Source organism: Schistocerca americana, chromosome 1 (genome assembly GCF_021461395.2).
Source record: "Schistocerca americana isolate TAMUIC-IGC-003095 chromosome 1, iqSchAmer2.1, whole genome shotgun sequence".
NCBI lineage: Eukaryota > Metazoa > Arthropoda > Insecta > Orthoptera > Acrididae > Schistocerca > Schistocerca americana.
Window position 1 is genome coordinate 513,678,956 of NC_060119.1, and position 17,017 is coordinate 513,695,972.

General features: G+C 38.9%; 1 protein-coding gene across 2 annotated transcripts in view; it reads left to right on the forward strand.

Moving 5' to 3' along the window:
- LOC124605066 (ATP-dependent helicase brm-like) overlaps positions 1-17,017 on the forward strand; it is a 231,433-nt gene that overhangs the window by 190,423 nt on the left and 23,993 nt on the right. For both annotated transcript variants that reach the window (XM_047136532.1, XM_047136531.1), the window contains exons 18-22: positions 1,790-1,978; positions 6,668-6,998; positions 9,353-9,583; positions 9,869-10,036; positions 10,199-10,309. In XM_047136532.1, coding sequence (XP_046992488.1) covers positions 1,790-1,978; positions 6,668-6,998; positions 9,353-9,583; positions 9,869-10,036; positions 10,199-10,309 — 1,030 coding nt within the window. The remainder of the gene's footprint in view (positions 1-1,789; positions 1,979-6,667; positions 6,999-9,352; positions 9,584-9,868; positions 10,037-10,198; positions 10,310-17,017) is intronic.

Genomic DNA, 17,017 nt, shown 5'->3' on the forward strand with positions numbered 1-17,017 from the left:
CCAAAATATACATAAAAATACGCTCTGCAGATAATGGTTACTGTTACAATTCAAAAATACACTGAAGAGCCAAAAAAACTGGTACACCTGCCCAATATCATGTAGGGCCCCCGCCAGCAAGCAGAAGTGCCGCAGCACGACATGGCATGGACTTGACTAATGTCTGAAGTAGTGCCGGGGGTGAATTGACACCATGAATCCTGCAGGGCTGTTCATAAATCTGTAATAGTACGACATAGTGGAGGTCTCTTCTGAACAGTATGTTGCAAGGCATACCAGATATGATTAGTAATGTTCATGTCTGGGGAGTTTGGTGGGCAACAGAAGTGTTTGAACTAAGAAGAGTTTCCTGGAGCCACTCTGTAGCAATTCTTAGACATGTGGGGTGTCGCATTGTCCTGCTGGAATTGTCTAAGTCCTTTGGAATGCACAATGGACATGAATTGAATGGATCCAGGTGATCAGACAGGATGTTTGCATGCATGTCACCTGTCAGAGTTGTATCTAGCTGTATCACGGGTTCCATATCACTCCAGCTGCACATGCTCCACACCGTTACACAGCCTCCACCAACTTGAACAGTTCCGTGCTGACATACAGGGTCTGTGGATTCATGAGGTTATCTCTATATCTGTACATGTCCATGTGCTCGATACAATTTGAAATGAAACTCGCCTGACCAGGTAATATGTTTCCGATCATCAAAAGTCCAATGATGGTGGTGACATGCTCAGGCAAGGCGTAAAGCTTTGTATCGTGCAGTCATAAAGGATACACGAGTGCGCCTTCAGCTCCAAAAGCCCATATCGATTATGTTTCGTTGAATGGTTCACATGCTGACACTTGTTGATGGCCCATCATTGAAATCTGTCGCAATTTGCAGAAGTGTTTCACTTCTGTCACATTGAATGATTCTCTTCAGTCATCATTGGTCCTATTCGTGCAGGATCTTTTTCCGGCTGCAGTAAAGTCAGAGATTTGACATTTAACTGTATTCCTGATATTCATGGTACACTCATAAAATAATCATATATGTCCCATCGCTCATGCGCTGACTATAACACCGCGTTCAAACTCATTTAAATCTTGATAACCTACCATTGTAACAACAGTAACCAATCTAACAACTGTGCCAGACAGTTGTCACCTTATATAGGAGTTCCCGACCACAGTGCTGTATTCTTTCTGTTTACATATCTTTGTACTTGAATACACGTGCCGATTATTTGGCACTTCAGTGTAAATGCAGGAAACAGTCAAGAAAATTATGTTGTCACCAAATTTCCGGCAAGTGCAAGCCTTGCACTGGCAGTGTTTGACAATTAGCATACTTTAGGTCTTGTGAATTGTGTTTCAGATTTTGAGAATGTGTGAGAAGTCATTAAAATTTTTTCAGATGCCTTGCAATGGAAATTTTCTTCTTCCTCAAGAAGCCATCAAAGTACATAGCTTTGCTCACTGTCATGGACAAATCTTTATTCATACCTTGTTAAATACATTCCGTCAGCATGTTTAAACATTGATACTATTTCGTAAGTACTTTCACATCACCCAGTGAAACTCTGAAATGTTGGCAATGTATATAATTAGCTTGTTTCATTTAGGCTGTAGCATTGCCACAGTGGAGAATAAAACCTCTGTGTAACTTCTTGCGTCAGTTATGTGCAATAACTTCAGTATTGGAGGCTAAAAATTAACATTAATAATTTATTTTTTGGCATAAACTTGAGATTTTTTTGTATGTGGGGTTCACAGTTAACTATTTTATTTCTATGTACATTTATTACAGTCATATGCAAAACAAAGGTGTTTTGCTTACTGATGGATCAGAAAAGGGAAAGCAAGGTCGAGGTGGAGCTAAGGCTTTACTTAACATCATCATGCAGTTAAGAAAATTATGCAATCATCCATTCATGTTCCAGCATATTGAGAAAGCCTATTGTGATCATATTGGATATCAGGGAACCGTTGTTACTGGGTAAGTAAACACAGAGCTAACAGAGATCTGAATGTGAGACACCTATTTTTACAAAATTCACATCATTTTTTGGCGATATTCTCTTTTCTTTCTTCTTCTTTTCCGTGTTTATGTGTGTGTAAAAGATTTAATGTACAAATTTGAAAGATTGTCATGCTGTTTGCTTGAAGATTAAACCTTAGTGCTTTGAAATTGACAGTTAAAAAAAGTTGAGATTGGAGAGCTTTTTGATTGGAATGTATGCTTTTGCAAAAATTTCTAGCTTTTTCCCCGAAATGGTCTTCACTTTTTTTCTTCTTTCTGCTTTTTTGAGTTTCTGATTGCTTCTGCTGAGGAGTATTTTCCCACTGGCGAACTAAGTGCACTACACACCGGAAGCAGCTACTAGGGTAGCAGAGTACGTGTGGCGTGCACACGGGGGTTTTTTAGGTTAGAGGGACCCCCCCTTGGGCGAAACGATAAAATACCTGACGGCTTACCAGAGAGGACATTATCATCGTTGATAAAGAACGTCCGTCCTCAGAGACCAAAAACAGGAAAAGTTAACGTAATATTGGTAAACTGCAGGAGTATCCAGGGCAAGGTTCCTGAATTAGTATCTCTTATTGAAGGAAATAGTGCGCATATAGTATTAGGAACGGAAAGTTGGTTAAAACCGGAAGTGAACAGTAACGAAATCCTAGACACAGAATGGAATATATACCGCAAGGATAGGATAAACGCCAATGGTGGAGGAGTATTTATAGCAGTAAAGAATTCAATAATATCCAGTGAAGTTATTAGCGAATGCGAATGTGAAATAATCTGGGTTAAGTTAAGTATCAAAGGTGGGTCAGATATGATAGTCGGATGCTTCTATAGACCACCTGCATCAGCAACCGTAGTAGTTGAGCGCCTCAGAGAGAACCTGCAGAACGTCGTGAAGAAGTTTCGTGATCATACTATTGTAATAGGGGGAGACTTCAATCTACCAGGTATAGAATGGGATAGTCACACAATCAGAACTGGAGCCAGGGACAGAGACTCTTGTGACATTATCCTGACTGCCTTGTCCGAGAATTACTTCGAGCAGATAGTTAGAGAACCAACTCGTGAAGCTAACGTTTTAGACCTCATAGCAACAAATAGACCGGAACTTTTCGACTCCGTGAATGTAGAAGAGGGTATCAGTGATCATAAGTCAGTGGTTGCATCAATGACTACAAGTGTAATAAGAAATGCCAAGAAAGGAAGGAAAATATATTTGCTTAACAAGAGTGATAGGGCACAAATCGCAGAATATCTGAGTGACCACCATCAAACGTTCATTTCTGAGGAAGAGGATGTGGAACAAAAATGGAAAAAATTCAGAAACATCGTCCAGTACGCCTTAGATAAGTTCGTACTGACTAAGGTCCAAAGCGAGGGGAAAGATCCACCGTGGTATAACAATCATGTACGAAAGGTACTACGGAAACAAAGAAAGCTTCATCATAGGTTTAAGAGTAGTCGAATCATAGCTGATAAGGAAAAGCTGAACGAAGCGAAAAAGAGCGTAAAGAGAGCAATGAGAGAAGCATTCAACGAATTCGAACATAAAACATTGGCAAACAATCTAAACAAGAACCCTAAAAAGTTTTGGTCATATGTAAAATCGGTAAGCGGATCTAAATCCCCTATTCAGTCACTCGTTGACCACGATGGCACCGAAACAGAGGACGACCGAAGAAAGGCAGAAATACTGAATTCAGTGTTCCGAAACTGTTTCACTGCGGAAAATCGTAACACGGTCCCTGACTTCAGCCGTCGCACGGACGCCAAAATGGAAAATATTGAAATAAACGATATCGGAATTGAAAAACAACTGCTATCACTTAGTAGTGGAAAAGCATCCGGACCAGACGAGATACCCTTAAGATTCTACAGTGATTATGCTAAAGAACTTGCCCCCTTTCTATCAGCAATTTATCGTAGATCGCTGGAAGAGCGTAAAGTACCTAGCGACTGGAAGAAAGCGCAGGTCGTTCCCATTTTGAAGAAGGGCCATAAATCAGATGCGAATAATTATAGGCCTATTTCGCTTACGTCAATCTGTTGTAGAATAATGGAACATGTTTTGTGTTCTCGTATTATGACGTTCTTAGATAATACAAATCTGCTTCATCATAACCAACATGAATTCCGCAAACAGAGATCATGTGAAACTCAGCTCGCCCTATTTGCCCAAGAAATTCACAGTGCCGTAGACACTGGCGAGCAGATTGATGCCGTATTCCTGGACTTCAGGAAGGCATTTGATACGGTTCCGCACTTACGTTTAGTAAAAAAAATACGAGCTTACGGAATATCGGACCAGGTTTGTGATTGGATTCAGGATTTCCTAGAAGAAAGAACACAACATGTCATTCTTAACGGTTCAAAATCTGCAGATGTAGAGGTAATTTCGGGAGTACCGCAGGGAAGCGTGAAAGGACCTTTATTGTTTACAATATACATAAATGACTTAGTTGACAACATCGGTAGCTCCGTGAGGCTATTTGCAGATGACACGGTTGTCTACAAGAAAGTAGCAACATCAGAAGACTCGTACGTACTCCAGGAGGACCTGCAGAGGATTAATGCATGGTGCGACAGCTGGCAGCTTTCCCTAAACGTAGATAAATGTAATATAATGCGCATACATAGGGGCAGAAATCCATTCCAGTACGATTATGCCATAGGTGGTAAATCATTGGAAGCGGTAACGACCGTAAAATACTTAGGAGTTACTATCCGGAGCGATCTGAAGTGGAATGATCACATAAAACAAATAGTGGGAAAAGCAGGCGCCAGGTTGAGATTCATAGGAAGAATTCTAAGAAAATGTGACTCATCGACGAAAGAAGTAGCTTACAAAACGCTTGTTCGTCCGATTCTTGAGTATTGCTCATCAGTATGGGACCCTTACCAGGTTGGATTAATAGAAGAGATAGACATGATCCAGCGAAAAGCAGCGTGATTCGTCATGGGGACATTTAGTCAGCGCGAGAGCGTTACGGAGATGCTGAACAAGCTCCAGTGGCGGACACTTCAAGAAAGGCGTTACGCAATACGGAGAGGTTTATTATCGAAATTACGAGAGAGCACATTCCGGGAAGAGATGGGCAACATATTACTACCGCCCACATATATCTCGCGTAATGATCACAACGAAAAGATCCGAGAAATTAGAGCAAATACGGAGACTTACAAGCAGTCGTTCTTTCCACGCACAATTCGTGAATGGAACAGGGAAGGGGGGATCAGATAGTGGTACAATAAGTACCCTCCGCCACACACCGTAAGGTGGCTCGCGGAGTATAGATGTAGATGTAGATGTAGATGTATGTGTTTTAAGATGCTACCTGATATTGTTTTTCTTTTCCTCTCCAATTTGATAATTAGAAAATATTACTTTCAACCTTTTGTGATCATTCATAGCCAAGCAACCCATACTTGGCACCGCTACAGATAGAATTGATAAGGTACTTAATATAGAAGTAGGACTGAAAATAATGTTATTCACATGTTAGCAAAATAATTTCGATGGCGTGGAAATACATTGACAGATTTTGTTGTTCCATCACTATAGTGCAGCATGCGGCCACTATAAACTACCATTCAGCCAGGAGCATGAACAAATTAGAATTGTGACCATCAGAGTGGAATGTAGTCATGCTGGGAAAGAAGCCCTGCCTCGTTCTTGGAGGGCACTAGCCTACACCTTTGTTCTTTGTTCTGCGTTTCCGCAAAAGCTGACCGGACATGTGGTCATAGAGATCACTGATACCTTTGGGTGTGTGAGGTTCATAATCAGACTCCATGATGGACCAGGATTAGTCTTTTCACTCATTGCAAAATATGGAAAGAGAAACAACGAGCAACACATGGCACCTAAAACTATCATGTTAAAAATGTCCATATTATATCACCTGTTTGAACTTTTGACTAGCAGACAAATGTACCCGTTTCTTTGTTCTAACGTGCTGAGTCCCATGGCTGAGTACTAAGTTGAATATGCTGTGTGTATCTTACCCAGTTTATTCAGCTCCCCACAGTTCGCGTGGCACCGGAGCATTGATTGCACTGATACATCATACTATTCGTGCAGTTTTCATTACTCAAACACATTCTTATGCACATTATCTTTACAAATCAGGCTTTGCGAGAAGATATGAAATGGCAGTAACCGAAAATTGGTTACACTTTTGATATTTATGTGCAGAAAATAAGCTTTCCCAACTATCTCTGATACAATAGGTACTCTTGTTACAGCTCGCTATGAAATAACATCTATTAGATAATTTTGTATTTTCATGTTTTGAGACGAATTTGCATCTATATTTGCGTGTATTGCAAAATGGCCACAGATAACATTTTTTTCAGTTTAGTCTGTCACTAATATAACGTTGTTTAAGCTTACTGTCCTACTGTATTTCCTTTGATCCGTGGTTGAGCATAATTAGGAGATAACATGATGATTACAAAATTCCTTTTTCTTTGACTGTTTCTCCTGTATGTTCATTCATAGAGAAACCAGGATTCAAAATCCTGTGTATGCTTCTTTATGTGTTTCTCTGCTCTGCTGTTGTTTATTGATTGTGAATTTATTCCTTTTAGGTAACTAATATAAAGTTTATTTAAATTCTGATAATGATTGAGTATGAAACTTACATCACATCTGTAATCTAGGCCAGACCTGTACCGAGCATCTGGTAAATTTGAACTTCTTGACCGAATTCTTCCAAAGCTGAAGGCATCAAACCATCGTGTGCTGCTATTTTGTCAGATGACACAGCTTATGACAATAATGGAGGATTATTTGGGTTGGCGTGGCTTTCAGTACCTCAGACTGGATGGGACAACAAAAGCGGAAGAACGTGGTGAACTGCTGAGGAAATTTAATGCTCCAGACTCAGAATATTTTGTTTTCTTGTTGAGCACCAGAGCAGGTGGCCTTGGATTGAATCTACAATCAGCAGATACTGTCATTATCTTTGATTCTGATTGGAATCCTCATCAGGTCAGAATTTGTTTTATTTGTTTTCTTCTCATTTTTGTGTTTTGTGTGCAACATGTGATACAACATTTCGTAACAGTATGTGAGTTGTGTTTAAAAATAAACAGAACTTGGTCATATTACTTTACTGTTTTACTATACAATTTGGCTGATTTTGTCTCCTCCAAAACTTTCTCTTATGGAATTGATATCCCACACTAATGGTAATTCCACTGTTGAAAGAAATTTGAAATACCTCTTGTAGGATGTGTGCAGAGATCTGAAAATGGTGTCCTTTTAGGCTGGTTTTCAAATGAGTAAACAAGAATAAACCTTGCTGTTATCAAACTGTTTGAATAGCAGATATGTGGTATAGCAATTACCTCACTTATGGTGAAAAACTGTCATATAACAAGTGCAAAATAAATGCGAATTTTGTTTTCATGAAACACTAAGAGTTGATATAACATATTTCAGCTATTGCCATCACCAGATCCTGTAGTTGAGAACAAAAATATTTAAAAACATTAACAGTTACCAATAAAGAGTATTGTCCACTAAATTTAGAACTTCTGAAACAAAAGTTCAGTGTCAATTAGCAGTAAAAACTTCACCAAAGTGGGATGTCAGCTGATAACTCTACTCAACAACTTGCACAAATCCAAATGCAAGCTGAGATGCAGCACGGATGGGGAATACTTTGCTTTCATTTCTATGGTCACATACATACAAAATGATATATGACGATTAAAACCGCAATTATTGCAAGTAAAAGTACAACAAATGATGTCAATACTGTGAGTACACAGTAATAAAATTATATTTTCAAATGACAGTAATACATACATGTGCGAACCACCTACATTTAACAAGTATTCATCGTATTTGTGTTATAATTAAGTATTGTGATTTGGAATCGATGCCATAATGTAGGTCTGTCTATAACTGGCTGGGTAGGGTAACTCAATGCATAGGCACACCAGCCTCAACAGGACCCTGTCTAGAGCACTATGATGTTCAGACTAATTTTCAGACTGAGGACAGTTTTACTTTCTTAATCATGTATCATTCTTCTGTGCTAAACTTCTAACATGTGCAGTTGTAACCACAGAATAATTTCCATAATCACAGCAGAATGTTACCCTCGAGCGGACGTGCTGATTTTCATAACATGAGTGGGCTTGCTGTGTAATTTGTATACATGTAAAGGATAGCTGTCTTTATGTTACTGAGGTACACATGTACAAGCAAAATCACTATTTAATCTTGGTGTAATTAAAAAATGATGAAATAAACTTATATTAAATAAGCTAAATCACTGTTTATAATAAAAAAAAACTTTTATTGTACCACTCTCGTGCCATGTGCACGCATTATCCTACGGTAATGACCCACTCAGAGCATTAAAGAGTGCAGGTGCATCATGTCCCAGCCAAACACTCATTCAGTAACTAATTTTCTCGTAGACAACTGCCTCATTGTGGGATTCCGCTGCTAGCTCTTACTCTGGAGCATTTTCGTGCACAGATTGTAAATTTTTTCACAGCAAGCTTGCTGTTTATTTTACATTACTGGTGCTCACTTAAACATATGACAACACAACTTATCACTGTGTTAGCTGAAGCAATAATGAAGGAATGGATATGGGCTCACAGTTGTAAAACAAAAATTGAACGATAACAGACAATGTTATTTTGGTTCGCGCACTTTATGCGTAGGCATGACTGCTTGAGTGTTAACGCAAACAAAATATACATGAAACAAAAGTTTCAGTGAGGGATGTGGTATGTGATTAAAATTAATTAAATAAAGAGAAAAAATGTAAGTCATGTTTGGTCTTTTGAAACTAAAACAGCATTCTGTGTCGTATGTTTTCTGTTAAAAGATGTCCTGCAGAAGTTGAATTTCTTTCACACTCTTTAATTCCTCTGATAACCTAATTGTCACAGTTCTACCTAACTGACCAACATAATGGTTTGTGAATAGATTATAGCTGCAGAACACCAAGAAATTGTTTCCTTACTGATATTATTGTAACTTTCTGCTAATCACTCATGGTATGTTAATGTATACATAATTCTCCAAGGGTTTTCATTTTTGCCCATTCACAAAATTTGCCACAACTGTTTCGCCAAAGGCAATGAGACAGTGACATTTGTTTAGATTAATGCCAAACAGCAGCTAAAGAAAGTCACTATGTAGTGCCTTATTGCATTAACACTGCCGTCCAGAAATACAGTTCCATATTTCAAAAAGCCTCATAGACATTTTTTATAACTATTCCACCCAGTACATTTATAGCATGTCTTTCTCTTGGCTTGTTGCTAATCACGTTAATTTTATTGTTTCTGTTGTACCCATTTTCTGATGTTGTTCAGGATTTACAAGCCCAAGATCGAGCCCATAGAATTGGGCAGAAGAATGAAGTACGTGTGCTTCGTTTGATGACAGTAAATTCAGTAGAGGAACGTATTTTGGCAGCTGCTCGTTACAAGCTCAACATGGATGAGAAAGTTATACAAGCTGGAATGTTTGATCAGAAATCAACAGGCTCAGAAAGACAGCAGTTCCTAAAGACTATTCTACGACAAGATGAAGCAGATGATGAGGTTTGTTCAGTTTTCTGTGATTTATATGAGTTCCAGCACTGTCGCAGCAAGTATGCCTACTCTTTATTAATTAGTAATCCATCTAAGCCACAGCAGACAGATTCTTGTAATCTGCACTAATGTCACATGTATTATGGACCAAGTAGTACTCTCCAGGAAGTCATATCAGTTATAGTTTTTTTGTGCCTCATATTACAACGAAAATCATAGTGCAGTACTTAAATTTTTGTAGATAGAAAGAGAGCACATAATCACAAAACTTGACATATTGTTGTGCATTTTCAGGAAGAAAATGAAGTTCCTGATGATGAAACTGTGAATCAGATGATAGCTCGAAGTGAAGCTGAATTTGATGTTTTCCAAAAGATGGATATAGAACGCAAGACTGAAGAAGCAAAGCCTCGTCTCATGGGAGAGGAGGAGCTTCCTGCATGGCTGTTGAAAGATGATGAGGTTGAGTTAAAAAACATTATTTCATGAAATCTGATGGTAGCAGTATCATGGAGACCAACATGTTTTCTATGCAAAAAGTCACTTACTTTATTGCAATAATTTTACCAACATGCATGCCACTTTTACAGTCTAAAATAAGTTTATTGCTTACTGCAATTCCAGGGTGAGTGGTCTGGTGAGGAAGAGGAAGAGCAAAGAGTGTATGGCCGAGGTACACGTCAGCGCAAAGAGGTAGATTATTCAGATAGCCTCACCGACAAGGAATGGCTGAAGGTACTACTGTTTCTTTTGATTCTGCAAATTTCCTTTTTGTGAACAATTACAAGAACGTTAGTATTCCTTGGAAAAACTAGCTGAACGGTAATTCATTATATTTTTGTTAAAATATACCCAAATGGTAACCACAAACATATGTTGTATCTTTTGCCCTTGCTAGCATATAAGTGCATCTCCTATTGCAAAATGAGTAGGTGCTCCTGATTTTTGTGTGGTGCGACATGTGGTAACACAGATCAGGCTGTTTCAACTCTGTCCCATGAGTTATGGGCATCAGAGTACTTGCATATCATGCCCTGGGATCATGTGTCTGCTAGGTCACCCACGAGACAGTTTGGTCATATCAAGATCTTGATGCACTGGTTTATATTATACAGGACCACCTTGTCTCATCAGAGGCCTTTTGTGAAAAATGGAAGCAATGCATGGTGACATACTTGCCATAGTGCAGTACATTGGGATGGCAGGGGAAAAGTTCTTTACTTGTTTTCTGTGATTCAGAAGGAAATCTATATATTTACGGAAATGAAAGAAGAGGTGCAGCCATAATCGTGGGATGAGAAATGGGTGGCGGATTTCTTCTTCTTTTTTCCTGCAGTTACCACAAGGAACATTCCTGCACTTACCAACAAAACATTGCACAACTTTTCCAGATTTTTCAAGCCAAAATTTCATGACTTGCATGCCATACAAATTGAAATTATTTATCACTACTTTACTAAAAGGCAAGTACTATAGCATCACAAACTTGCAGCTACGAGGTTGGTTTGAAAAGTTCTCAGAATCACTACGAGAGGTCAGCACTAGCGGGACAAGTTATTCACTTGATTTTCTTTGGAATGTTCCCTGTAAACACGGGGTTTGTCAGTGCTCTTGGAAGAGAGCTATGGCAATGACATGGCTCTGTTGTTGTTCCGACATAGTGATTTGCGAAGATGGAAAAAAATCGAGACTCGGGCAGTGATTAATACTTCGTAAAGAAAGATATGAAGGCAAAGGACGTTAATGCTGATTTCCAGAATACACTGGAGGACTCTGCTCCTTCGTATTTACCTGTTACCAAGTGAACAAATGAATTTAAATTTGATTGGGACAAATGAATTTAAATTTGATTGGGAGAGCTTAGATGATGGTATGCGCAGTGGTTGGCCAAGATGTGTCACTTCTCCAGAAATCATTGCAAAATGGTCATGGACGATCACCAATTGAAAGTGCAGGAAATTGCTCACACTTGTCGGATGTCACCTGAAAGGGTATATCACACTTTAACTGAAGAATTAGAAATGAAAAAATTATCTGCAAGATGGATGCTGCGACTCTAGACGCACGCCTGCACACGTGCTGTTGCCATGGCAAAATTACATGAACTAAGATATGAATTGTTGCCACACCCGCCTTATTCACCCGATAGGACTCCTTCAACTTCCATCTCTTAACAAAACTGAAAATTTTTCTTGGTGGACAAAGATTTACTTCAAGCAAAGAATTGATAGCTGGAGTTTACAACGATTTTGCAGGCCTGGAGAAACTCATTTTCAAGATGGGATTAAGGCACTGGAACATCATTGGATCAAGTGCTATAATCTACAAGGGGACTACATTGAAAAATAAAAAAAGTTTCAGTGATGTAAGTACTTTTTTTCTATTCCGTTCCAGGAATGTTTCAAACTACCCTCGTATTCTATCATGACATTCGTGTAGAATAAATTCTCAATATGAAATAAAATGTTTAAATGGGATGCATGTCAGAGCATTTCCCTTGATATGGTTTGTAGAACCAATCTTTCCCATATGTTTTGTTTGACATTACTGCAGCAATTTCACATTTTGAAAAGAGGGAGGAGGTACCAAGCAAAAATCAAAATAAGAACACTGGATAAGGGAAATGACAGCTCTCCACCATATGGAAGTAGTGCTGCAGCAGCCTCATATGTCTGGCTTCTAGTGTTAGTAGTGGAGCTTGTATTATTTACGAGGAAAAGGCAGTAGGTTTTGATCAGGAGATCATTATAAAATGCAATATTAGATAAAAGCAATGCCAGATCACAGTGGAGGTAGGAGGTCCTAGAGACAGGGAAGCTATCTACCTAAGAAGAGAGAGACGTTGCTAAGAAGAGAGAGAGATTGAACCTGAATAGAAAATGGTAAAAAGTGGGGAGAGTACTAGGGAGGCAACGCTGGAAGGAGGACTGGACTGGCACTAGCAGACTGTTTTGCCAGACTAAACAATGAGCTGGAGAGATAATTGTGACCCATATAGTTTAGAGAAGCTGGTGTAGTTCCAAGGATCACGATGTCTTGAATCTTAAACTAAATACTGATGTCTGCTATGTTGCACTCGGAAACATGTTCTCCAATTATGCAGTCAAGTGTGCAGGTGCTGACAGGTTGATGTTAGTTTTTCAGCCAAATGGTCCACTGATAGCTCTTGGGCACAGTTTGGAGTATCAGATGACACTTTGGATCAGTGCTTGTTAATTCAGTCTCAGTATGCACTGAGCTTGCCTGGATGCTGGTTCCTGATGGAGGGAGAACATATCCTGTATGTCCAAAAAGTTCAGAAATTGATTTTATTGGATGCTGGTTCCTGATGGAGAGGGAACATATCCTGTATGTCCAAAAAGTCCAGAGAATGATTTTATTCCTGGTGTATAAGCAATGTCAATGCAGTAACTACAGAGGCCCCTTGAGTTAACAACAGTAAACAACAGATGTGCATTACAGCAGTCATTGTTAAGTCATGAACACCTTTTTGCCCAATAAAACATAAACCAGCATTTTGCTTGAACTCATCTTTGTTCCCAGTGTGGCACATTATAATCCTTTTTCCTGAACCGGACAATGTTTGAGTTCCTCCTTTCCAGCCATTCCACTCCTGAGTACTTCCTCTGTGACAATTGTATATATTTTCTGATACAAAAGCCCTTTTTTTTCCTGCTAATAAAACTTTCTGGAATGATTTGCACCACACCATCTCTCATCACTATGATAAATAGTCTATCCTGTACTATCCTGCAAGAACTCACCTCTTTTATCTGCTACTTCGTTATTCTGCATCAGCACAGGTTTTTTGTTGAGCTTCGTGTATCTGAAACACAATTTTTGAATAGCGTGCCAAAGGGTTGTTCCACTCTTCCATTTCAGTCTTCAACTTCTCCAACACAGCTGTCACTGTTGGAAAGTGCTTTTCCAAATAGAAGTTGTGGGTGGTACAGGCTACACTCAAAATAAATACCTCATGAAAATACTTCCAAGATACATGTAGGAATAACTAAATCTTGCCAAAAATTTGTTGTAGTTATGGAACAGTAGAAAATGACAGAATTAATTACACCAAATTAAAGATACTGATACACAGGAATAAACTGGAAACTGGATTTTAAATCAGCGAATTGTCAAACACGTTGTTGTGTATTACCTTAAAGTATAATGATACTCTCTTCTCCCTAAACTGAGATCATATACCAGGACGGATTCAGGGTCAATGAAATTCTCAAAATGTAATAGAGTCAATGAAATTCTCAAAATGTAATATTTGTGCTAGTTGACTCTGTATTTTCCAGATTATATTTAAACTATTTCATTGTAATATAATTTTAATTTCCAGTTTTTTTGTCCTGATTTGGCCTTACCAGAATTTATTTTGTTGACATACGGTAAAGAGATGTACAAAAATATATGGCACTCATCTGCATACCATTATGTTCTGTCATTTTCTCATGGTTACGTCCTATCTTTTTATCAAGTTGTAGAAGTGTTTTCCTCCATTGTTAGTTGCCAAACTTATGAAAACAAGTTACATGTTATGCAGCGATCATAAATGTGATTTTTTTATTTACGTGATATAGCGTATCATACTCTATAATTCATTCTTATCTTTTCAAGTGGGTGTGTTGGATGAGAAACACAGATCTGTTTCTTGTTAATGCTAGAGGAAGAAACTAAATACCTAGTGTATAATGTACCTGTCATTCTTCTTTTCATGATATGTTTTACATCTTTTAAGCTTTACTTTCGCAAATATTGCAGACTAAAGATTTGATACGTAAAATACATTTGTACTAGATTGAGAATTTTTTTTGAGAAGTAATTTGAAATTGTAAAATTATTCAAAAATGTGGAGCTTTTACTTCTTTCTCACAACATTTTTCTTGGTTCTATTTGTATGATATTTGAAACATTATTCTTAATTTTACTTTTGAAAATTGTCATAATTCCTAATATGAAATATTAATTTACAATATACTAATATCTTCAGAAAATTGGAAAATCATATTTTTCTTTTGGTGAAAAGCTTTCGGGGTTCCAGCTGGATGGCAGTGTCAAAATACTGTGACATTTTGACAAGTGTCATACTCATCATATTCCGACAGTGTCGAGATATGCTGATGCTGTAATACTTGTACTAGTGGTGTGCCTCCCTCCACCTAACTACGGGCATCTGGGACTGTCTGGCCGGCGGCTGGGCAGGGAGTGAGGCTGCAGTGGCAGGGGTAGCGTGTGCACCGTTCGCATCTCTGTGTGGGCATTCCAACCAAATCTTGCGAGTTGGACAGTGCTGGGTGCACTCTCAGCGTATTAATGCAAATGCAAGATTCCATGCGGTAATTAGCGGGCATCCTTCATCGCTGTTGACCAAATTCTCGTGAACCTGTATTTCGATGGGTTCTTGTATGATGCTGTCCCAATACCCGATTGCTCGGCAATGCATCTTCATATTCTGGAAGTCAAAGGTGTGGTCTTTTTGATACTATGCTGTGATCTCACTGTTTTTTCTATCTGCCTCAGTCACACATGCCTGATTTGCTCCTCACAGCACTTCAAAATACAGCACTGTGTTTGCCCAGGGTACTATTGGCCACATAAGTGTGAACCTTGAATATATAGTGAATGACCAAATCCTGAAAGGTTGCCAGGAAAAAAAAGAAAAATCTCCTAAGTATTAGTAAGTCTTGTAACTTATGTAGAGTCATACAGTGCAAGCCACTTCCGTCAGCCCATTAAGGGGTCCCACACATTGGGAAGCTGCTGATTTCATGCTGACTGACTGCTAATTGGAGGTGAAAAGTGATGCAGTCTTGTATCGTCTATAAGCAAACAGCCCCAGAAACCGTATACAGAGGCAAAAGTAAATATATTGTGACCATACCAGGTGGCCTGTGATTGTGGCCAACAGCACAGTGGCAAACATAGCACTGTATTTTGGAATGCTGCGAGGGGCACATCAGGGGTGTGTGACTGGAACAGACAGAGAAATCAGCAATAGCAGAACATAGCATCCGGAAATACCGCACCTTTGACTTTCAGAACTTGAAGGTACTTTGTCAAGTGCCTGGCTACTAGGACAACATCATAAAAGAATCCTTTGAAATACAGGCTCATGAGAACCTAGTCAACAGAGACAAACGATACCAACTTGAATGCCACTCGAAATCCTGCGATAGCGGGCAGTGTGCCAAGAGCACGGTCAGCACCATCCAACTTGCAAGACACAAGTGAAATGCTCACGCAGAGATGCAAACGGTGTGCCTGCTATCCTCTGCTATCCTCACCACCGCAGCCTCACCCTCCTTCCTGCCCACCAGTCGAATGGTACCTGGCTGCCTGTGGCCAGTTGGCGGGGGGCATACCTGTATAATAGCATCCACATATCTCGGCAATTGATCCGAAAATGATGATTATGATGTCTGTCAAAATGTCATGGTATTTTAATGCTGCCACCCACCTGTAAACCCAAGAGTTTTTCATCAGCATTATATGCCAAGATAGACATTTGCATATACATATATATATTTTTATATATACATTCTGACACTACTGCAAATAAGATTAATTTTTGTTTGGACTAGAAGTTCTTAGATTTAAGAGAGAATATTTTGTGTATTTTTACAACTGTAAGGTTAATTTTAATGAATTATCATAAATAGTTCATAACTTAGTTACCATGCATAACCAGCTTAAACTGGATTTTTGAAGCCTGTAGCAGACCTAACAAGTACCATAATTATTGTCACCATGCAGTTTGAGGTTTCCTCCAACAGGCAGAGTTGATTTTCTCACCCATAACGCATTTATTTTTTATCCTTCAGCATTTTGCTAGTTTTCTGGAGAACATCACAAATTATACCACATAAGGCCAACTGTAAATTGGGGTATCCCACAGGGTTCATGTTTGGACCAGTTCTTTCCCTGATATAATTCAATAATTAGTGTGTACCTGATAGCTTCCAAGTTTTTTATGTATTGATGAGACAAACATAATGGGTACAAATCCCGTTTCATGTGAAATACATTACATTAAAACACAATATGCTCAGTTTTTCAGGCATTACTCAGTTAGGTGTGACATTTTATTCCCTTCCGTTGGAAGCACGATAAGTGAGATTGAGGATAGAGGGTAAGCCCTCTTGGAGGTTGTTTGCAGCTACCTTTATAATTGCATTATTGTCCACTGTCATCACTTCTGGTTCACGTGGAGCTCAGCTGCACATTAACTGGAATGCAGCCTTTGATTTTTTGGCAGTATCTCTAGGAGAGAGCAGCCTTCAAATTTATTGCCAGGGTGCTGAGAAACTGTACTATGTATAGGAAAGTTATTACATACAGTACAATTATCCATGCAATATTGAAGTGGTGGTCAAATGTGTAGCATCCATAGGACATTGGATTGACTCTTTCATTGCTATAGATGTGCTCTCTGCGTCC